At 48.1% G+C, this 24,663-nt stretch overlaps 1 protein-coding gene across 1 annotated transcript in view; it reads right to left on the bottom strand.

Moving 5' to 3' along the window:
* Myom2 (myomesin 2) overlaps window positions 1-11,233 on the bottom strand; it is a 66,079-nt gene extending 54,846 nt beyond the window's left edge. The window contains exons 1-5 of the mRNA XM_052162416.1: window positions 11,110-11,233; window positions 9,432-9,587; window positions 5,317-5,455; window positions 5,031-5,188; window positions 4,065-4,157 (exon numbers count right to left, since the gene is read on the bottom strand). Of these exons, the coding sequence (XP_052018376.1) occupies window positions 4,065-4,157; window positions 5,031-5,188; window positions 5,317-5,455; window positions 9,432-9,587; window positions 11,110-11,216 (653 nt within the window). The 5' untranslated portion in view covers window positions 11,217-11,233. The remainder of the gene's footprint in view (window positions 1-4,064; window positions 4,158-5,030; window positions 5,189-5,316; window positions 5,456-9,431; window positions 9,588-11,109) is intronic.
* Window positions 11,234-24,663: the final 13,430 nt, after the last annotated feature.

Raw genomic sequence — 24,663 nt, 5'->3', positions numbered from 1 at the left:
TTGTCTACTTCGAAACCCATAGTAAATGCCTGTGCTTGGCCATATCGTGTCCTCTTTATATAGCTTAGGACAATGTTGAGAACTCTATACTGTACGATTTATATAGTACATCGTTTGTCTGTGCCTAGTCCTTGGGTAAAGCTTCAACCTGCTCTGTTTAATTGATTCCTTTGAGTTCAAGGTAAAAACTTGTTTCTGTTTATAACTGCTCATCTTGGCAAGTCAGGGTCATTCTCAATATTGGTCAATCTGAATATGCGTAGAAAACATGGTGGCCGAGTCTATAATGCTACAGCCATGATACCTTGGTACCCTGAGCTACCTTGAATCAGCTCACAGTCTTCATCTCTCAATGTCATCCCTCCCTCCAAAAAAGTATCTATATCTCAAATGCCCAAAATGCTTTATAAGGGTGACTTTGATGATTAAGACAATGTATTTGAAAATTCTGGCAGTTTTATAAGTGAATACAAGCTTAATACCATCGCTTAAGGTTCATTGACTCATCCCCTCTACCAAAAGTTGGAAGGAAGTCTCTCCTCTCCTGTACAAAGCCTCCTTTCTTCCCCAGAATTCCTCCAAACATCAGGGGCTTCCAAATCCTCTGAGGTGTTCTTGAGTAAGGAGGAACTGAAATGGCACAGTTGACAAAGCTTGCCATGGAGTGGACCACTGGTGACAGGAATGAAGGTTGAAGTGGTCACAGGCAGCCCCCCCTCAACTCCCAGCTTGTCTTGGGCTGACTGAGCCATGAACATGGGACAGTGCCACCTAAGGCATTAGCACTCATTAGCTCCTCCGTTCACCCATTAGCACTTCTAGCCCTGAGCTAGGGCACAATGGCAGGAGTTAGAGGTCTGATGGGGGAGGCACTTCCTCCTCTGCAGCTGAGCCACAGTGCATGCCGGTGCTTAGGAAAGCCGGCTCAGGAGGCACGGACCACAGCTTCCTTTCCATCAGTAAGGAAACCCATGACCTGCCAAAAGATGAGACGCTTTGATTTATGTCACTTGTTCGCTATAATTGAGTCCGTCCAGGAGACTGCTGGGTGGGCAGGGTGCGGGTTAGAACTTCTAGGACCTTGCTTTGTCTTGTTCATGTCACTCCTGGGTGTTTTGTACTATACAAAACATTGAAACAGTGGTATGCCTATACATAGTGAGGAACCATACACTATGGAAGTGAGTGCTGGAATATTCTTCTACCTCTGTGTGTGGTAGGATCGAAGGAAACAGGGCGCCTAGGGCAGAGCCAGAATGGGAAGCAGAGAGGACATCTGAGTGGTTCTGGGACCTGCACCAAACTCTGATTTCACTGAAGGCTAACTTGGAAGCAGTGAACTCTGACCCCATCCTCAGCATGTCCCAGGTGGACCTTCCGTCCCTTCCGCTCCTCAGGGCCTCTCAGGGAGTGTTCAGCAAACCCAGATTCTAAATCTAGCCTTTGCTTCATGCTGAGAGAACTTGAGAGGTTTTACTTTCTGTTGGGATGGGTTCCCAGAATAGGAGGATATATTTTATTTGGTCTCGATTTTTACTTCCATGGGGAAGTCTTTGCCTTTCAGAGTCTCAGTGTAAAAACATGTCAACAGGACTTCCTGTGAGAACTAATGCAATTTTATCTTTTCTAAAGATGGACAGATGACATCGCAAGTGATTTCCTCGTTGGTGGTAGAAGACAATTAGAAATTGGGCTCAGGATTTAACTCTTCAGACCTTACATGCCATAGTCAGAAAGGAGCATAAGAAAAGTTTAGTCATGCCGGGCGGTGGTGGCGCATGCCTTTAATCCCAGCACTTGGGAGGCAGAGGCAGGCGGAACTCTGAGCTCGAGGCCAGCCTGGTCTACAGAGTGAGTTCCGGGACAGCCAGGGCTACGCAGAGAAACCCTGTCTCGAAAAACCAAAAAAAAATTTTTAGTCATGAAAGCATTCAGCAAAGAGGAGATGAAAGCCGATGCCCCTCAGAATAAGAGAACAACAAAAGATCCTTTGGAGAGGTTTTTTTGGGATGGGGAGAGAGGTTCTCTTTATGGGTGGTCAGATAAAAATGTGTGAGTGTTTGTACCATGGTGCAGACTGCAAGTTATAAAGTTCAAATAGTAGCAAGGAGCCAGATTGCTTTTAAGTGTCTTCAGAATTCAGCTGCAGGAGCCAGAGCATAGTCACAGGAGTAAATGTCACCTCAGAATGCAAGGAAAAGCTCATTCCACAGCCAGCCAGAGAGAAGGGCAAGGCATTCCATACCCCAGACACACCCCGGATCAGATGATCTGTAGCTCAGCACTTTGGAATGAGCAGCTGAGCTGAGCTATCATTTTGTGGGGTTTCCCAATGCTCTTTTCCTGAAGAATATGAAATTCTCTAGATCTGCTAAAGAAGGTACTGGGAGAGAGAAGCAGCAAAGGAAGAGATCTGCTGGCCCTGGCAAGTATAAATCAAGAGACCTGGATCATTCCATCATGGCCTTCCAGGGCCAATTAGCTTAGTTCATTCTGGGTGTTTCTTCCCTATTTAAAGCCAATGTTATTCTGGGTGTAAAGTCTGAATACTGCCAACACTGGGTGAGGGTGTGACAATTTTCATACTCATTCAAATTCAACCAACCCAGACCTGCTGGTCAGAGCGCACCTACCCCAGGGATCAGATACTCTGACAGCAGTGTTGTCCCTGAGAAAACTCGCACCGAGCTTACTGCCCACTGATCCTTGGATGTCAAGGGAAGAGCTACTGTCCACCCAGCTCCTGTGCTCGGAAGACCGCCCACCCGACTGGCTTCTCCCTGAGCTGTACGCTTCCACCAGGGACACCTGAGTACCCACAGAGTCTTCTGGATTCCTCTCATCCCCTACTCCACCTCTGGTTCCTTATTCTTGAGTTTCAGCATGAGTTTGACACTGGTCACCTTGGGGTCCTCCCACTGCAAGTCAGCGGGGGTCCTGTCTGCTCGCCTCAGCTTCTAAGACCCCCTTTTAGCTTCAGCCAATAGCATCCTCCGTTCTGCCTTATCAGGGGGCGGGGCTTCCAGCTTAGTAGCGATTGGACAGCTGTGGAGGGGTAGCACTTACACCGGAAGGGGAGGGGCCCACAGTCCTGCGGCTAGGGATAGCACTGTGCTGTCCTCAGGCCACCAGAATGAGCTCAGGGAAGGGGCTCTCTGTCCCACAGAGAAGCAGGAGTCACACAGAAGCAGAAAGAAAGAGGAAGAAAAGCTGAGAAGCAAGCGGAAAGAGAAACTCCACCTCAGCTACAGGATCAGGGACTGACAAAAGACTTCCAGTCAAAGCAGGCTCCTGTTGGGAGCAAGACATCAAGAGCACAACCCAAGCACGTGACCCCCTTCCTCCATCCTAAGGGAGACCCTCATCCATATCCATCAGGGAATGGCTGGTCACCCCAGCCTCCTGCTGCAACTTGATATCCCAGGATGGGGTGGTACACAAGGGGGCGTGGCTTCTCATTCTCTTTGGAGAAGTTGGTAATGGGGGAAGGGAGTTGTGATGGTAGGATTGGGAGGAAAGGAGGTGCAAGCTGCAATCGGGATGTAAAGTGAATAAATAAATAAATATCTTCTGGGTGTGCTCATCTACAACCCCTCCCCCTAAGCTTCCTGCTTTGACTTTCTATCTGTGGCCCACACCCTCTTCTTGGCTCCAGTGTCCTGCCCCATATCTGCTAGGGGATGAACATACTTCTTCACTGTAGCCTTTGTGATTGAATGAATCCACCTTACCATCGGGAGACAATATCAGAATCATTTCATCTTCAACAAAACCCAATACATAAAATATTTTAATGATGAAGAGTTTTCACTCTAAGTGTACATTTGGGCAAAGATGTAGGAAGAGTGAGTCTGTCTGTGTCTGTGTGTCTGAGTGTAGCATGTGTGTGCCATCAGGTAACTCTTCCAGTCACCCCTGTCGATCAAGTTGGCCCAGCCATCCTGATTTCTCTGCCCTGGCCTCCTGAGTATAGCGTTTTAGCAACCCTCCCAGACAACTTCTGCTTTAAGTTTGTATATGGTTATAGGATGCCACACTGGCACACACTGGCTCTGTATCCTCACCTGTTGATCTCCAGAGTGTGTACTCCATACCTGCTCTCAATGCGATACTTCCCTGGCTCCCCTGCCTGGCAGATCAGACTGCCATCTTTGTACCTGGTGGAGAGAAGCATTCATTTTGGTATACAGGCAGATAAGCTTTTACAGTTGTGCCCCAACCTCCTTTGGGCTCTGAGAAACATCTGCTCATGTTTCCCCCATCCACGAGTACAAGGTGCTCTGGAGCTAGCCTTCTACAAGAGGCAGGAGTTGTATCATTCAAATGGACATATCTACTTGAACCCACATAACTTGCAAATTCAGAAGTTATCATTCCATTTCAAAAGAAACATAGCTGATGCTAGCCAGGTCCCAGCCTAGTCCAACATTGTAGTTAGAACCTATGAGGAAAATATCATAGAATATGTGAATTCTTACTTTTGGAAGCTCCAAGCCCCATAACCTTTAAGGCAGAACTCAGCCACCACAGGCTGTATTACAGCTAGGCAAGCCTTGATATCCTTCCTTGCCTCCTACTACCATGGATGGGCTGAGTTATAAGGTTATAAGACTCCTGTGATACAACAATTCATGATTTCAAGAGCCAATGATCAAGGAGGGTCTGTGAAGCTTTAAGATGTAATTCATCAAGATTTACAGCTTCCGTACATGAGCCCTCCTATCATTATAGCAGATACAATAGCTCCATGCACAGTCAGCAATGAAGCCAGTGCATAGACAATGGCTAAGACGACAAACATACAAACATACATGTCTAGTCAGGGAACAAAACTCTTCAACAAAATGCTCTGAAAGAGTGGTCAATGTCCGTAAACTTTGAGTGGCAGAGCATTAATCAGAAAGGCATTTTGAATGCTGCACACACTTTTTCCACATGGACTTGCATAGGTCTATACAGCAGGCTCACAGGTATGTACTCCTCCCACGCACAGAGTTCCAGAAGGGAAGCATCCCTGAATGCTCTCTCACCATTGCACCACAGGCGTGGGGAATCCTTGTACCGTGAAACAGAGCCTCACGGACATCCGCTCCCAGATGGTGTGGGACCTTAACTTCACCAGGATCTCAGGAGCCCTGCTCATCCGGTCTTCAAATGAGTGTCTCTCCCAAGCCAGATTGTCTTCTACCTGTGGGAGAAGGAGGGTGGTCGGGGCGTTCCTGGCAGGAGCAGTCCACTATTACTGAAGCGTTAGACCATTTGCATGCTGACAAACTCTCCTTCTCTACACCCCGAGGAACATGGAGGTGCTCCTACCGTCTGCTCCAGGAAGTACTTGTCCAGCTTGTTCCGAGCCTGGGACCGTGCGAGGTGTACATTCTCCTCCAGCTGGGCCAGCTCACTGAGGAAACGCTGCCTCTTAGCTTCTCCATAAGAAGCTGCTAGAGACCTATATCTAAGAGAGCCAAGAAGCTTCATTGGTCATGGGACAAGTGATAGATTTGGTGGCACTGCAAGATGAGACAGGTCCCCTCTGTGTACCCACCCCTCGGTGCTAGGGGATAAAAGACGATTGTGGGGAAAAGCAAAGCAATGTTTCCTTCTTATACTTGCCTTTCTTCAGCTTGCATCACTGTACACAGAAAGTTACAAAGAACAGCAGATTGTGGTTTATTGATAGAACTATACACAATGTATATCCCTTGCTTTCTCTGGCATGAGAGACTAAAATACCTGGCATCTCCTTAGAGTCCTTCAGGAGCTGTCATGTGTGGGGGACTGGGAGGATCCCTGCAGGTAAAGGTTGAGGGATCAGAGAAGTGTCACCCTTACACCTAGGAGATCAGAGCCACCGCTTCTTGTCAAAGCCTAGCACCAATAATATACAAGAATGGACTGATGTCTACAAGGAATGGTAAGCGCTTGTGCTAACACTTAGGATTGGTGAGAGTGGTATTACACAATGAGTGACCCTAGGCTCCCACCAGTGCTCAGTAGGACCCCATTCATTCTCCCAGATACCCCACAATGCCAGGGCATCATCTCCCTGGACCCTGGAATCAACCCTAGGAACACTAGCCACCCAGTCTACTTTCTTATTTTTTAAGAGAAGGATTTCATTTTCTTCTCTTTTATTTTTCATTTTCTTTCTTCTTTTTTTTTAAAGATTTATTTATTATTATATGTAAGTACACTGTCATTGTCTTCAGACACCAGAAGAGGGCATCAGATCTCATTAAGTATGGTTGTAAGGCACCATGTGGTTGCTGAGATTTGAACTCTGGACCTCTGGAAGAGCAGACAGTGCTCTTATCCACTGAGTCATCTCTCCAGCGCCATCTCCAGTGTACTTTCAAAGGAAGAAGCAACCTCAAGATCTGACATGGGGCATCAAGTCTGCGGGATTAGGCTCATCGTCTCCCACTGAGGCCAGACAAAGGCAGCCCAGTTAGGAGCACCGAGTCCATAGACAGGCAACATTGATAGGCAACAGCTTTTGGGTCAGCCCCACTCATGTTGGGGGACCCACATGAAGACCAAGCCACACATCTGCTACCCATGGTGGGAGTGTGGGGGGCTAGGTCCAGCCCATGAATGCTCTTTGGTTGGTGGTTCAGTCTCTGGGAGTCCCCAAGAGTCCAGGTTAGTTGACTCTGTTGATCTTCCTGTAGAGTTCCTATCTCCTTCAGTGTCCTCAATACATCTCCCAACTCTTCCATAAGACTCCCGAAGCTCCATCCAACGTTTGACTGTGGGTCTCTGTTTCAGTCAGTGCTGGGTGAAGCCTCTCAGAGGAGAGGAGAAGGGGGATATAGCCTGAGGTACTGTGTGATGAGGAGACCCAGGGGAGGGGGCAGTGATTGGAATGTAACATGAATAAATAAGAATAAATTAATTAATGGGAAAAAAACATCTTTGTAACATAGATAGACAGACAGACAGACAGATAAATAGATCTAACAATGCAAAGATTCCTACACTAGCAAGGAGAGTAGAGTATGAAGATGCCACAGGCCAGTGGGGCCAGTTCGGCGCTAGTCAAGCCCACACCTGTAACCTACAAGAGGAGTGGCCTCCACAGTTGGCTAAGAGCTACAACAAAACAGAATGAGGCATCATGACTGAAAACCAGACTCGGGCGTCGGAGAACCCAGTGTGAACACTCTGTGTGCCGTGAAGATTTCCATTAGCTGAGACTGGACATGTGAGCAACATACCAAGCGTTCAAGCTAATGATCTTCACTGTCCTCATCCTACAGTGGGGACCCTGAGGGACAGGAGCTTGCATAGTATATTCAAAATGCCACTGATATATAGCTCATAGACATCAAAGGACACAACTCAGATTTCCAAGGTCTAGTCCCTAGACTTAAATAAAACCAGAAGATACCTTTCCAAAGCAATTAAACACTTAAAACTTCAGAGAGTTGGATGTCCCATGTAGCCCAGGCTGACCTTTAACTCACTAGGTAGCCAATGACAGCTTGAACTTCTGACCTTCTTGCCCCTGCCTAGTTACTGGGATTAGTCATGCACGCAGACCTGGTATATGTGGGATTAGGGATGGTACCCAGGGCACCGTGCACGCCAACTGAGCTACATCCCTAGCTCACGGAGCTTACATCTGGACGTCATTAACACCAGAAGCCCTCACTTTACAATAACATCTACACAATTTTCACGGTATGACATACCTAAGGCATTTATAAGCTAATTTGTTTTTTTAAGGGATGAATAAAATTCATATGTATAATCCACACATGTAGTACACTTCCTGCTCATCCTTTGAAGGAACTCCTAAGGTATAACACATTTCAAGTAAGCCTTAAGTGGGCAGTGTCCACATGCTGTTGCGTGATGAGCTGACGCAAGACGTCTTATCTTAGTGCAAGACGTGAGTTTTAAATTACGATTTCACTGTTTGAATAGCCTTGCAGGATGTAGTTCTTTGTGAGAACTATTAAACGCGGTGCATTTTATTCTTTAGACACACATTTTTAATTAGCCAAACAGTAGCATGAGGATTACTAGACACATGCTTAAAATAGTTGTAACTTTGACAGTGCCGAGAATTCCTAGGAATATGAATTTACTATCTCTGGATTTAAGAGGAGAGAGAGAGAGAGAGAGAGAGAGAGAGAGAGAGAGAGAGAGAGAGAACTCCAAGAATCTTGCTTTCACCTCAGTGTATGTTACAATTCTAAAATACATCATCGTCACCAAATAAGCGTGCTTTGTCATTTGGGTTTTCCATGATTGGCCCAGCTGCTCCATCATTACACAACATTCAAATGAATCATGTTTACCCGACTCCTATGCGTCCTTCTGATTTAAAGAGATTTTTTTTTTCTTTTTGAGAAATGTTAGGGAGCAGTTGGCGAGATATACAAAAGGTATGAATGATTTGGCTGCTCATTTTATCCTCTTTGACATGTATTTTTAATGATTGTGGGCACTGTGTCTATGAGTGCAGATGCAGGAGAAAGCCAGAGGCAGGGGATTGCCTAGAACTAGAGCTCCAGGTGGGGGTGAGCAACCTGGGAATCAAACGCAGGTCCCCTGAGAAGGCCGCATGTGTCTTAGCCTTGGAGCCGTTCCTCCTCCGGCCTGCCTCGTGTTAATCTGGAAAGACCAAAGGGCAGCCAACAGCTGCTCCACGATCACCTGGATTTTGTAACTTCAGGACTGGCATTTTGGCTGGTCCTTCTCTTTCCTATGACAGTGCACCCTCGTGAGCCAAACCCCCATTGAAATCTAAGATACGATGATTTATAGAACCCTTCGCAGCCCTTAGTGTCCACAGAGACAGCTGTTTAAGCACTGGCTGCCTCCTCGGGAGGTGACCTTACTCTGAGGGACAACAGGCCATGATGGAAACTCAGCGGTGGAGTCTGAAGCACCTGATGCTCCAGCTTAGAGAAAGGCGGGGGTCTAAGTGCAGAGGATATGCCAAAGCCAACATCTCGGCCCTGGCCGGTAGAGTGATGGAGATTCAGTCCAAATTCTGTGTGTGCTAGGACTGACATCGAATGGGAAAGAGTAAGAGGGAGACAAGAGAGCAGGAGCATTCAGCTCTGGTTATCAGCAAGCCTGGCTTCTTCACACACACACACACACACACACACACACACACACACACGCACACACACATGCACACACACACATATACACTCGAACACACACTTTTGCACACACATGTGCACACGCACATGCACACATACACTACTCATGAACACATGCACACACACACATATACACACATGAACACACATATTCACATACACATGCTCACATACACACACACATTTGCACACAAACATGCACATGCACACACGTGCATGCGCAAACACACACACACACACACACACACACACACACACGCACACACAGGTTCTATGGGCAACAGCTGACATAGAACACAAAAAAGTCACCTGTTTTCATTTTCAGCCTCCTCCTCTTCCGATGCGCTCACCCGCTTCGCACAGACCCTGCAGGTCATAGCCCCAGCAGAGCTCTGACTGGAAGCTCTTTTCGAAGAGGACCTCTCTGTAAGAGACCTCTGGGAGGATGACTGGGTAGTAGCTTGCCTGAACAGAGAATGAAAACAATTAGATGTGCCAGAAAATGATTAACACCTAAGCTAACACACAACATTTCCTTTCTATACACCCCAGCTCTCCCTGAAGTACACACATGTGCACCCAGAGCACAGTCACATGAATACACATACATGCACATCTATGTCCACACAGATGCACCTGGGCAAGCCTGCATTCCTGTATATGCAAACATACCTCATACAGAGGCGTACACATACACCAGAATGTATCACACAATCACAAGAGGAACCAGCATATCTATGGACACACACACATGCCCATACACACATCTATAATTGTGCAGACACTCATGTACACTAATATATATGCACACACAGGCATGATGAGTATACCTAAACCGAAACCTACGTTTTTGCATATGGTACCTTCCATTGGTCTGCAAATACCCTCTGAAAAACACTCCCCCTGAGTTCCCTATGGCCGATGCTATCCCTTCTCTGCCAGCTATTTCTGAACCATACTTCCTGGTTTGCAGCCAAGATGTGTGTGTGTGTGTGTGTGTGTGTGTGTGTGTGTGTGTGTATCTGTGTCTGTGTGTGTCTGTGTTTGTGTGCATATTCGTGTGTCTGTGTGTGCTGTGCGTGTGTCTGTGTGTGCTGTGCATGTGTCTGTGTGTCTGTGTGTCTGTGTGTGCTGTGTGTGCTGTGTGTGTCTGTGTGTCTGTGTGTGCTGTGTGTGTCTGTGTGTGTGTGTGTGTGTGTGTGTGTGTGCTGAGATGGACTGCAAATGTTTGGCTTTGTTTATAGCAAGGGATGGCAACTAAATGAAAACCACAGACATTTCTAAATATAGGATGCTGGTGACACGTGGCAGGCACCTACAGTCAGCCTCAGAGGTCTCTTCCTGCTCATAGCCCTCTAATCAGCCCACTGAAGCTGCAGATATGCTGCCCATGAACAGTGCCAGGGAGGCACGCGCTGCAGGCTGGAGGAGACCTCGCATCCTTCAAGTGCTTGGCCAGGAAGACACATCACCCCCTGAAGCTGGAGATGAAAATGGGACTGGATTCCAGCTCCCCTGGGCAGACAGGACACTCAGGTGTCACATCTGTGCTAGCAGGTAGGGGTACTGTGATTAACAAAGACTTCCTTTCCATTTGCCCTGTCATCAATGATCCCTACCAGTGTTCTTCCCATCGCTTTCCTCCTTGCTGTCCTATATGGTGGGTGACTTTAAATATCACTGCTGGGAGGCACCAGAGGAAGACTGTGAAGATCAGTGGGCTCGTACTGAGTGTTGTTGGGCACGTCTACCATGTGGCTAAGTGCCAGCTCACAGGTCACAGAGGATACATGACAACTTCCCAACCCAGACGGGCCATTCAAGCCAACCAACCTCTTGTCTTCATCAGAGATGCTCTCTCCCCTGCTTTCAGACTTCCCACAAACCATTTCCTCTCCAGATCTAAGAGAATAGCACAGTTCCTGGCCAGTGCACCAAAGCCACACACACAGAGTCCATGGAGTCTACTCAGAACCTGTCAACTTACTTTTTCGATGCATATTGGTCCAGGAGGTACCTGGTTTGGATGTTTCGATATGACTGGTCAAAGTGCTTGTGTCTTTTCTGGTAGAAAGGCACTGCAACCAGGGACATCTTGGGTGTTCCTGAGAGAGAAACGAGTGTGAGGAGTCAAGTCCTGTGCTTTCTGCCTTTCACATTCTGCATTATCCCAAGGGAGAAGATGGAGCTGAGACAACGGCACTGTGGGAAAGGTGTGCTTGCTGTGCAAGCATGAAGACCAGGATTAGGTTCCCAGCATCCATATAAAAGACCCAGTGCTAGATGACTGTGATTCCAGGGCTGAAGGTGGCAGAGTGGAGAAGGGAGGAGTCCAGGAGCTCGCCGGACTGGTAGCCCAGACAGACTGGTGATGTCTGGGTTCAGTGAGAGACCTTGTCTTGTGGCAGTAAGGTAAAGAAGGTTCAGAACAATTAAGAAAGACACCTGGCAGTGACCTATGACCTACACACACACACACACACACACAAAGACACACACAGAGAGAGAGACAGATACACACACATTCAGAAGAGAGAGAAAGAAAGACATATACAGAGACAGACAGACACACAGACACAGAAAGAGAAAATGATGACACACACTCAGAAAGAGATACACAGAGAAAGAGATAGACACACAGACAGAAAACCACAGAGAGACAGACACAGAGACACAGAGAGAGAGACAGACAGACAGACAGAGACAGAGAGACAGACACACAGAGAGACAGATAGACACACACAAACACAGAGATAGATACACATGCTCAGAGAGAGGGAGGGAGATGCACACAGATACATCCACACACAGAGAGATAGACAGAGAGACAGACAGACAAACAACATGTACACAGAATCAGAGATAGACACACATAGAGAAAGAGGGAGAAACAGACAAATGCACACATATACACAGAGACACACAGAGACACACAGAGAGAGACAAACACACACACTCAGGAAGAGAAAAAGACACATACACACAAAGACAGACAAACACACACTCAGGAAGAGAGACAGACAGACACACAGACAGGCACACAGACACACACACACACACACACACACACACACACACACACACACACACACAAGCTACTCTGATTCCAAGACAGGGAAATGGGGATAATTATACAGACAGAAATCCTCAGCTATAATCATGAAGCCCACAGACTTCTCTGGAACCCAGTTTTATTTTTCGATAGCTTCCACGAAAACGGGAAAGTATGGTTCTCTGTTTCACTTCCTTTCTAGCTTAGCAGCCTTTGTAGAAGGCCTACTGCGTCCATGGCAGTGCAGGAAGCCATGTGAGCAAAGAGGATAAAAATAATTTAAACAGATTAGAGGAGTAAACACATACTTGAACTGACAAGGGCCTGAGGCCACAGAGATAGAGCGACCTGCAAAGGAGAAGAGAGGGCGGCCAGAGAGGCCCCCAGCAGGGGGCATGTGGCCAGGGCCCTGAGGGGTGACTATGCCACAGATAGAGGTCAGGTGACAGGAAGGGCTCAGAATCGTGGTGGTGTGGACGCGGTGTTCAGTGCAGAGCTACTCTGGGAAGGCTGAAGCCACACCAGAAGCTGACCCAGGGGTCTTGAAAAACTGATACCCCTCCCTCCCCCCAGTGCCCCTCCCTCCCCCCAGAGCTTCCAAGGGTTATCTGAAGTCACGAACCTTGGGCTTTGGGTGGGAAGGTTGGAACAGAGGCCAGAAAGTACAAACCAGGGCAGCAGTGAAACCCCAGGATGGGAGAAGGAGAACAAATCTGGGGTAAATTCTCCCAGGAGATCATAATTTTAGAGCATCGCAGGAATCACACACCCTCGTCTTGTACCTGCCCTCACCCCAAGGAAATAAAATCCGTGCCTCATTTGGTCATCTCTGCCCAGTTGCCCAGAGGTGGTTCTCCTACATCTCTGTGACCCTCACTTTCCCAGATAAGTTACAAAGAACTGGCCAAGCCTGAATTGTCTGTTCTGTTTAGAGAAATCCACAGCCTAGCCCTGAGGCCACCACTTAGAGGCACTCACAGCAGCGGGGGAGAGATCAGGATGGGAACGTAAGGAGAGCTCAGAAAGAGAAGACTGCCCTCACTCCAGGCCTTATCATACACCTATAGATTAGAAGATTCACCATATTGCATGATTTACCCCATGATCAATTATGGTTACAACTGTGGGATTGCAGAATTACAGACCTGAGGAAGATCCTGAAGAATATCCAAACAATTAGCCCAGCCCGGCACCCACTCCCCAAGGTCAATAAACTTCTATCTTGGGGTCTTTTATGCTTTGACATATTAGCATACATCAGTGTTCTTAAAAATTGACTTGTGATCCAGCCAAGTGTGGATTCTACAAAGTGTGCCATCATGCACAGGCTGCAAATGTGTATCAAGACCTTGTGCCCTGAGGGCTACACAGAGCCAACCCAGCCAGCCTTCAAGGAGAACTCAAAGGTCAAGTGCCAGGCTCCAAGCTAAAGCCAAACTTGACTCCTGCTCTGTGGTGCTTGGGGCTTACTCCTAATCTCTCCGGCCCTGATATTCCACACTGAATCTATGTAACAGCTGGTGCTGAGCTTGGTATAGAGTAACAAACAACAGAACCCGTGGCTGTCTCTGTCACAGGGTCACTGTGACACTGAACTGTGACACTGAACCCTAGATAGGCAGGGGTACCCGAAAGGCCCTATTGCTTTGACATGGGAGAGCCTCAGCTGTATTTCAGCAGGACAATTGCCAAAAAAATTCTGTTGCTTGTTGCTACACATGCTGTCTCTGGAGCTGTGCATACGTGGGGGCTAAAGATGGGCCAGCATTACAGAGGTAGCCACCACAGAGTCCTCTCTAGGATATCTTCCTTGATCTGTCTCCCAATGAGTACTTCATCAGAAACCATAGACTATCATGTTATTCTACAGTTAACTTCCATACATGTATGTGCTATGTTAACCTTCAAACGTTTGTATCTCTTTGCAAAAAGAACTCCAAACACATGCTTCAACATCCCTAGTGGAACCTGTCCACCGAAGAGGACCATACACACTTAGCTAAGCCCACACTTCCGTGCACGATGAAAGATGGCATGGGTCTTTATAGCTCTGTGACTGTCCTCCCTTTATCTGGTCTGATAGTCCGACTCAATGCCCCAGACACAGACAGCGCACAACGTGGTCTATCTCTGACACTACCCTCACAAGCTGCTGGGTGGGCCTGGAAGTCTTCAGACACTTCATGTGTGAGGAGCACACACTTTGTAGTGATTAGTGAGGGACCGCAGACCTCAAGTGGTCACGTTTCCTGAGTCCCTCATTTTAACACACCAATCCACTGTGGATACACCCGGGGTAGGGGTGCTTTGACAAGGGCCACTGCACTTTACTGAACTTTACACTGAATGTTTTATTCCCTTATATCAAAGTCAGGGTTGCCGAGCACTCTCCAAGGGCAGGGACCACTCCACTCCACCCAGTTTTCAAACCACAGCCTTTTGAAGTAACCGATGTGTGCCTGCTAATGAATCCAAGAGCACTGGATTTAAAGGAGCAAACACCTCAGGGATAATGCAAGCTGGACCTGTGTGCCTGACCCCTGTGCCTGGGACGCTCAGCTCCTCTCTTTGTTCAGGCTGCCATCACTCTCGTGCCCAACGAGACACAGAATAGGAAAGAGGGGCCACGTGGAGCCCAGCATGTGCTCTGAAGCCATTGCTGACTCCTTGAGACCTTACACTTCAGAACCTCCCTGAGCCCAAGCCAGGCTCCTAACCCAAGTTGTATCCACAGAACCACCCAGGAGTATACTTCTGTGGCCCAGCAAATGCTCTGGGACTGCAGCTGGGGAGCACCGGGTGCAGAGGAGTGAAAGGGTTCACCCAGCCTAACTCTACTACTGTCCTCTTTAAGAAATATTTTAAGTGCCCCCACACATACCCAAAAAGATGAGGAGTACCTCTTCTTCAAAGATCAGGTTCTGATGCTGCCCTGGAATCCAGGAGACAGAGAATCTTTGGCTCGAGAGATCTCAAAGCCTGAACGCACCCAGCTGAGCTTCTGTAAAACTAGGGGACTGGACTCATGCCAGAAACAGTCCTCTAAATACCTCTATCCTCCAGCAGCTTATATCCATGGCTGCACGGAGCTCACATCAGAGGCCATGCTGACCAGTAATGCCGGGCCCTCTCAGATGAACACGCCCCACCCGACCTACTGGTGCATTCCAGCAGAGCCAGGACACCAGCTGCTCTCCTGACCACTCCCAGACACTTTCCTCCTCAGTCCAGCTCTGGAACCACACCCGAGAGGCTCCTGACATGTTTAGGAATCATGACACCATCATGAAACTCTAGCCTGTCCCCCAGACTGAGTGTCTTTGATGTCCCTTATTCTAAGCCCTCCCTGCAAGGGACGGTAGGAAAAATCTCGTTTGTGCCACTAAACGCAGTTTTAGTTTGTAAGGATATGCCAAGGTGGAAGCATTTACTCCTCTGCAATTAAAGATGTTATTTATACAGCTAAAAATAACAAAGTTCATAGACACATGGAATAAATGTAATTCGTGGAAGAGGAGAGAGAATCACCTGGCCCAGAGTTGACCCCAAGGGACAAGCGCAGAGTTCACGAAATAAACTTTCCCCAGCCCATTCACATTGGAACCTCCTTGTCCAAAGGCTTTTCAAAATGACTTGTTCCCAAAAAGGTCCTCTTACCACTCAAGCCAACAAATGGGCACAAATCAAGCCTTAGGGTCACCGAGGACCAATCAAACATGGCTGGGATCTGCAGGGTCCCCCTCCGAGAGGCTTGGCGTGAGATATGGAGGGATACAAGTTTGTTTTCACAAAGTACTCAGCTGTCTGTGAGGACTCACAGGCTCCCCCAAAACACTCTTCCCCCAAAACACTCCCCCAAAACACTCCCCCAAAGACGGCATTAAATTTGACACAGGAAATGATCCCAGGAAGTTCCCACTTGGGTAATTCTTACAGCAACCCACAAAAGAAAATTAAGTCAACAGTTTAAAACCTGCACAAAGTAGGGGGCTGGAGAGATGGCACAGTGGTTAAGAGTACTGGCTGCCCTTCCAGAGGTCCTGAGTTTAATTCCCAGCAACCACATGGTGGCTCACAACCGTCTGTAATGGGATCTGATGCCCTCTTCTGGTGTGTCTGGTGACAGCAACTTGTATAAATAATAAATAAATAAAACTTTTGAAAAAAAAAAACTGCACAAAGTTGTCATTCTTCCCTTATTCTGCATATAACAGTCCATGGGTGTTAAGGTCCCTGATTCACGTGAGTTCCATACAAGTTTGCTACAAATATAATTCAGCACCCTCCCAGAGCATTCCACGGCACCCCACACTTTTATTCCTCTGTCTCTGCAGAGCCAGAGGTGTCAGTGGGTGAGCTCATAAGCACAGCATCTCCAGAGGGCACATGGAGTTGGCGTGAGCCCCAGACACTGAGTCATTGGCTCCTAGGACAGCTTTTTATCTGCCCCTCCCTGATTATTCAATATCGCCTTTAAGTGTCTTCATTCCCCGTGCTCTTCGCTTCCTGTGTTTGTTGCACTTGGGAAAGAAGGAATGTTGGGCAGGTGACAGAGAAAGCTGGGCATTTCCAGCCTGACCCTCAAATGCAGCCCAAGACCTTCTCTCCTGGCAGGCGGGTCACTGTACACGGCCCTGCACAAGGAATTGGAGCTGAAAACCAGCAGAATCCAAACCCCAGATGTACAAGGAAAGGAAACCCAACAACCCACAAACAATTGTCCTTTCACTGATAAAGCTTAAGCCTCCCTCCCAGCCCTGCCTAAGCTCTGAGCTAAATGCCTGGTATTTCTCTACACCTCTTCCTCTTTCTAGTCAGCCCTTTGCTCTCTCCATCTTGGATCCTTTGTAAGAACCTCAGACATCAAATCAATTAGCTGATTGAAGAACAAAAAAAGAAAGAAAGAAAGAAAGAAAGAAAGAAAGAAAAAGAAAAAGAAAAATGCAGGAAACCAGTGGGTGCAACCTACCCTGAAGCAATGTCAGATTGTACAATAATAAGTCCCAGAACATAGGGAAATAAAGGAAAATCTTGGGGGTCATGCCTAGAGATGTAGCTCAGTTAGTAGAGCACTTGCCCGGCATTTCTGAAACCCTGGGCTTGATCTCCAGCACAGTATAAAAACCTGGTGACACAAGCTGGTGATTCCAGGAGTCCAGCACTCAGGAGATTTGGAGGCAGGAGAATCAGAAGTTCAAGGTGATCCTTGGCTAGATAGCAAGTTCAAGACCAGCCTGGTAAAAAAGACCACCCCCTTTCAAAGGCAAGGAGGAGAAGGGAAGGGAGGGGAGGGGAAGGGAAGGGAGGGGAGGGATCTTAACTGAGATGAGCATAGAATCCAGTCAAAGACAGGCACAAAGATGGACATCATTTGATTTCTCCTATAGTAAGGAATAGATACAAGTAACTCTTCACTCTGAACTTGGTCCCCACAAGAAAGCAAGTTCAGCGTGCTCTGCAGTTCCCACCCCAACCCCCCAAAAAATCACAGCTGACAGAAGAAGAAAACACTCACCCAAAGGAGAGGAGCCAGCAGAGGAGAAAACTACTGTGGAAGAGTTTCCCAGACACTGGCCCGGGACAGCAGAGCTAATTTCTCCCTGCAGAGAGCCCTGTGCTTCCCCCCATTTATGGCCAGAGGAGGTGCTATATTTAGGCACAGGACTGCCTCTCCTACACCCATACCTGTATCATAAATCACTGGCCTGCTCTCCAGAGGAGAAGCACCAGATGCAAGGGGCCAATCAAACTAGGAAGCAGAGAGTGTTGGTACCAAGTCCCAGGTGCTCTGCTCCTTCACTCCCTGACTAAAGTATCCGGAGCACCAAGACCCAAAGGTGGTGCTATCGGCTATGGACAGGGAAGATAGCAGCCGTGTGTGTGTGTGTGTGTGTGTGTGTGTGTGTGTGTGTGTGTGTGTGTGTGTGTGTTGATTTAAAAGCTACTCTAATCTGCGTGTGACTTTATCTTGGGGAAAATGTATCATATCAGAAGCTGCCTCCCTGAGTAGGGACAGCTCCCTGGGCAAGCTCAGACTTTATTTACGGTCTTCCCCAAACTGCGCTGCATCTGACCTGCGGGGATAACAGCAGGTGTCCATCTTTCACACAGCATGTGTCCAAATATAAATAACACGCACCTGGCACGGTCACGCTGCCAAAGGGAGGAGTCTGGAGGGGCGGCTGCGGCTTGAGGACTCTAGCCAGTCAACCCTGCAGAGCTCTGTGCTGTCTTATGTTGTGTGCAGTAGCAACTACCTATACATGCATCAGATGTGTAAACTATACATGCAAAGTCCCCAGAGGCCTTTAAAGAAATACATGTTTCCACGTTTGCTTATACACACAACCTCATATATATATATATATATGAGACCTCAAAGCTCCACCTCCACAGTGTCCCTCCAACAAGGCCACACCTCCTAATAGGGCCACTTCCCATGGGCCAAGCATATTCAAACCACCTCATAGGGTATTGCTGTGACAGAGTTGGCTATTTTTGGAGGAGGATCACACAGGACGACTTTGGAACTTAGGGCTAAAAGAGCAAGTCAGTGTTAAGAGCTTACTGACCTCTCTGGGGACTTAAAAGATCAATGTAAGAGCGGGGCAGACAATAGAGGCTCAGACTGTGGGGGGGGGGGGGGCCCGGGGACCCTGCCAGGGCAATTTGTGTGGCGTCTTTTGTTAAGAATCCCTAGTGTCTGATCAGCTGAGGCTGAAGAATCCCGCTATAATTAACAAGAGACCAGAATCACTGAAGTGAAACCTTGGCTTTGCTGAAACAATTGTTCCTGGTCAGATGGGGCTAAAAAAAAAAAATCATCTGTGGTTAAGAAGAGACCAGCATCATGGAGGTGACATCTTCTGGGAAGGGTTTCCTCGGGGTCAGTGCACAGAAGCTGTGGTCCACAAGGGGGAAGCTGTACCTCATGCTAGCAGTTGACTGTGGTAATGTCTAAGAGTTCTAAGTCAAAGGTATGAGATCATGGAGAGCGGCTGAGGTTTTAGCACCTTCAGAGGTCAAGGTGTCAGCCTCAGTGGCAGCAACAATTCTAGAATGGAAGGGATTGTGGAGAGAAGTTGAGGCTTAGCACCACACGTCAGGGTCAGAGTCCCTGAAGAAAGCCCAGGAGATGGACTAGTGGGGGTTACAGTAGGAGTCTCCGCATTTTGGAGAAGTCGGTAACATGGGACAACAGTATGGTGGCCCTCCAGTGACCTTGAGCAACTTCTCTACTGAGTCCCAGTAGACAATACCCGGAGGAACCATCAGGGTGATATGGAGAGCTTCCCAACTGATCCAAACATGAAGAATGCATTTCACCCTTTGGTACCAGCTTCAGATAAACCAGGATCATCTCAGCTAGAGTGAGGGTCCTAACCAGTTTATAGACACCTTCCTCCTGCCAGGATTGTAGGCTGTCTACTTGGTCTTAATACAACCTGGGGCAAGGCTTCTCTCAGTGAGTGCTCGAAGTATTGCACCTCTCTGGTCTCTCCTTGGATCCGTCCTCAAGGCTGTGCATTATGTGGGAACAGCTTTCTGTTCACACACGAAGCCTTCTGGCCATGTCCTCCATGGTGGAAGGGACAGGGAGCTTCACAGGCTGCCTTTTAAAGTTCCTATAAATCCCTGTGGTGACCTCATCACTTCCCACAATCCCCACATCCTCACTGTACCCTTGTGTGTGCAGATTTCCCCAAGTGTTGGGCAAATGAATGTCCATGCTCTTTCTACATGTGATGGACTAACTCTGCCCTGCCCCCCGGTATATTTAGGCATGATGCGCTGTGGCTCACATACATGTGGTGCAGCCACAGAAAACATATGGGAACATGACAATGCCCCACACCTACGCAGGGCAATGCTAATTACCTGGGTTCCCATTGCCAACCCCCTGTCCTGTCACATGAGTCTAGCCTTAAAGAACCACAGCTCCACCACCACCCCCATTTACCTTGTGTATACATCAATGCAACACAGTATTCTGTGATACCAGAAGCCTGCTTCCCAGAACACTCCATCTAAGGAGTCTAATTTTCTGGATGCATCCGACTGAGGGAAGAACTCTGCACCGGGACAGAGGAGGCTCCTGATGGGAAGCAGCTGTGTCTTTTCCTGGGAATCGATTCCCTTCTGTTCTGTGTAGGATAAATTCGTCCAAGGTCGGCCTTTGATTCTCTCCCAAAGACTCTGCTGATCCCCGCCACACACACACACACACACACACACACACACTATGGAGTCCCATGATGGAGTGGACCTACCACAGACTATAGCTTAAAAAGCCAAATGGTCAGAGACAAGATGCAGAGAGCAGGACATAGCGTGGGATATTGGCTTCTCCACCAACTTCCCAAGGGAACTCTATCACATTCCCTCATTGCTGAAGCTCACGGCTGGGTTACTGTCATATGCCACCAAAAACCTCCAGTAATTTTATGTTCAAATTCACAACTTATCAAGAGGTCTATAAGAAATGTCCCATTACACATAGAAGAGGGACCAAAATCCAAAGAAAGAATCACAAATATTTCCATCTTAAAAAACCCTGGGCTCTTTAGTTGGTGAACAAAATAAAAAGTCCTGAGGATTTGGGAAGTTAACATATGGCCTCTGCTACCCTCTTCCCCAGATCCACTCCTCCTCTGTTTTCCTTCAGAAAAGCACAGGCCTCCCAGGGATAGCAACTGAACAGGCACAAGAAGTCACAGTAAGACTAGGCACAAAGGGTCATATGAAGATCTGGACGACGCAACCCAGTGGCTCACAGCCATCCATAATGAGATCTGAAGACAGTGACAACGTGCTTACATAGAATACATAAATAAATCTTAAAAAATATAAGAGTTGCCTTGGTCATGGAGTCTCTTCACAGCAATAACGTCCAAACTAAGACACCGTCTATTGACAGATTGATGTCCTTGGATGTGGTGTTAGGACTGAGAGAAGCAGTGAGCACACTCTGACCACACAGCACAAACTGCCCCAGCTTCCAGAGTCTGAATCCATACCGTCTTTATGGCTTGTGTTTCCCACCTCTGTACTATCCCTGTGGGCATGGTGACAGAAAGGGAATCTGTGCCCTTAATCCCCATCGAATGTCACATGTTTCCGTGTGGCCATGGGTGAGATGTGACCCCGTTCTGGGAAACTCTATTTTTCCTAGCTCCTAATCAATCAAGCACAGTCCACAGAAAATGTTTAATAGATGGGGGTCTAGACACACTTGATTCGGTACATATATGCAGTCTTCCTCTTATTCTCATCTCTGTTATCAGGGACTAGTAAGGCAAACGCTTCAATGTGACAGGCTATGCCTCAGATCTTGGGTGAGGGCTCTCCTAAGTCTACAGGCTACCTTCAACACATCCAGAAATGCACGCCACCCCCACTGGAAGTGGGATGGGAAGGCCCAGGTTCTCTCACGCTGAGGATGAGTGGCTCAGACCATACCCAGCCTTTCCCAGTAGGTCGGTCTTCATTTTAAGACAAACTGGGTTTCTACAGCCTAAGGTCACTCACCCTGCCGGTGCACTTGGCCTTCTGCATTACTCAGAGTCTCTGTAATGGAGCCCAAAGGTTTTCCATATTTTGTAGATCAAAACATATCCTAGGAAACCCATCAACAGATCTCAGCAGTGTACCTTGTACCATGTGCGCAATCCTCTGGCACTAACTCCAGCGAATGCAACCCAAGCTACGTGCCGGGGCCACAGCGGCAGAAAGCCCAGAACTCAAAGCAGCAGCAAGAGGCTTTCCCTCGGATTCCAAAGGTCTGTCTTCAGCGGGGCCAAGGGGGAGAGTGTTCTTAGCAGACAGGAAGCCACAGGGGACATGAGGCCTAGTGCGTGATGGAGAGGAACACAGGTGGCTTAGGGTGTGTGTGGAGTTGTCTGGACACCCTTACACTCATACATCAAGCTAGCTCTCGGGGCTGCAGCAAAACATTCCTGCAGAGTTTTAACATGTGAGAGTCGCCGGAATTCAGCAGTACGATAGCACACTCTCTGATGACCTGTCTACACCAGGTGACCAGGATTGCCTGTAGATCACCCTGGCATACACCCATATCTTTGCTCTGACCAATCCATCAATGTCAGGCACGCTGTAGAGTGTCAGTAGGTATATCTTCTATTAAACATAAATGATTGGCTTTTTCGGTGTGGATTTTATGGGCAGGCATCAGCCTTTAGAAACAACTGGCTCTGGCTCCCATTTATTTCTTATAGAGAAGGGCACATGTACATGTTCTTGCTTGTGTATGCATGTGTGCGTACATGTGTGCTTGTGTGCACCGGGAAAACAGGGCGTCTCAGCATCTTAGTCAATCATTCTTCACCTCTTGAGGGGTTTTGGGTTTGTGTGTGTGTGTGTGTATGCATGTGCAGGTGTATGTATGTGTGTGTGCGGGTGTGTATGTGTGCGTGTGTGCCTATGTATGTGTGTGTTGTATATATGGGCCCCTGTTTGCCTCTGTCTGTGTGTGTGTGTGTGTGTGCATGTGCGGGTGTATGTATGTGTGTGTGCGGGTGTGTATGTGTGCATGTGCATGTGTGCCTATGTATGTGTGTGTTGTATATATGGGCCCCTGTTTGCCTCTGTGTGTGTGTGCACACTCGTGTGTGTGTGTGTGTGTGTGTGTGTGTGTGTGCATGCCTGTGTGTGCATGTATATGTGCATGCATGTATGTATGTGCCTGTGTTTGCCTCTGTGTGTGTGTGCGTGTGTGTATGTATATGTGTGTGTTTGTGTGTGTGTGTGTGTTTTGAGTTAGGGTCTCTCACTGATCCTGGGAGTCCATTCATTCAGCTATACTGATTAACCAACGAGCTCTTGTGATCTGCCTGTCCCCTGTCCCCACGCCCCGCACTGGACTTACAAGAGTGTGCCACAGCATCCGGCTTGTATGCTAGGATCTAAACCGGGGACCTCCTGCTTGTGTGGCAAGTACATTACTGACTGAGCCATTTCTAGCCCCAGGGGGTTTATTTCTAAAGTGGATTCAGTGAGCCAGGCTAAGGCAGGAGGCGGCTAGGTTTAGATAAAGAGCTCCAAGCTGGAATCCAGGGCGCAGGCTTGGGCTAGTTCTGTTTGCTAATCTCTTCTTGGAGCTGCATGCCTATTGAGAATATCCCTTCAGCTGCTCCAGGCCTTGATTTCCTCATTGGCACCGTGGGAATCAGATTAGACGCTCCTAGTTTAAGCCCCAAGAGGCTCCAGGCTCAGTCCCCAATGCTCATGCTCTGAGCTCGCTCCACAGGACTGCGTGGCCAGCTGCCCAGCCCACGACTGGCTCCAGGAAACAGTACCGAAGGCTCGGACAAGCCATGCCAACGAGGATTCCATTCTGAAAATGCTCAGAGGCTCAAAGATTAGCAGCGCTGCGCCATGCCACGTGTTTACAAGAACAGTGACTGCAATAAAATAAAAGTGGCTGTAGCACAGGAGTCCGTGCTGCTGGCCCTGCCTAGCCTGGCAAGGCTGGCAGCAAACAGTGTGCCCATCGGACTGAAAGAGGGCTGACAGGGTGAGAACTGACACAGGCTGAACCACGGCGGTTAGCAGAACTCATACTGCAGTGATCCACGAGACCGGAAAGGTTTGTAACAAGCCAGGGGATGATGGTGTTATGCAGAACAAGGATCTAAATGATAATCTACTACTTCTGATTTTTAAACCTTTGTGATGGAGCCTTCTGGGAGAGCGGGGAGGTGTGCAAAGCCAGGCTATGGTCAAGGTCTGGGCTACCACCTAGTATGGAGCTGGGACAGAACTCCAGCTCAGGAGGCTAAGGTGAATGAGCGAGTGTGAGCGAGTGTGAGCAGTACACACACACACACACACACACACACACACACGTGTGAGCCCAGAGGACTGAGTATCTTTCAGGGGCCCATGTAGCTTCCACAATATACAGTTGGCAACAGGGATAGGAAGTTGCCAGTCTTTTAAACATTGTAAATAACAAACAGACACATAAAGAGCAACTGGAGCCTGCTGTGGTGGGGCAGGACTATCCTCTCAGGCCTTGAAAGATGGAGGCAAGAGGATCAAGAGTTCAAGGCTGTCCTCAGGTTCACATTGAGTTCAAAACCAGCCCAATCCCCATGGACCATGTCTCTAAAGAACAACTAAATAAACAGCTGTGTTCACTCTGAAGTCCCTGCCTAACGCTAAACTCCATGTTTACAAAGCCAGACTGCCCTTGCCTGCTTCTCTGGGCTTCCTGGGTAGGTGCTGCTGGTCTACAGAAGCCTTAAGATCAGGTCCTTAGCAGCCTCAACTGCTCCATAGTCTCCGGGCACAACTAAGAAGCAGTCAGTAGGAAAGGCAGCATGACGGGAGATTCCCCTCTTAGGGTTAAACCACTCTGAAGGTGAATATATACCATCCTCCCCCTTAGCTCAGCATCTAATGAAGCCAGTCAACACCTGAGGGGGCCTTTCTCCGGGACAGGCCCATTCTCAGATATGGGCCCAGGGA

This window comes from Apodemus sylvaticus, chromosome 18 (genome assembly GCF_947179515.1).
Source record: "Apodemus sylvaticus chromosome 18, mApoSyl1.1, whole genome shotgun sequence".
NCBI lineage: Eukaryota > Metazoa > Chordata > Mammalia > Rodentia > Muridae > Apodemus > Apodemus sylvaticus.
The sequence above is the reverse complement of the archived record's forward strand: the minus strand, read 5'-3'. Positions and strand labels throughout refer to the sequence as shown.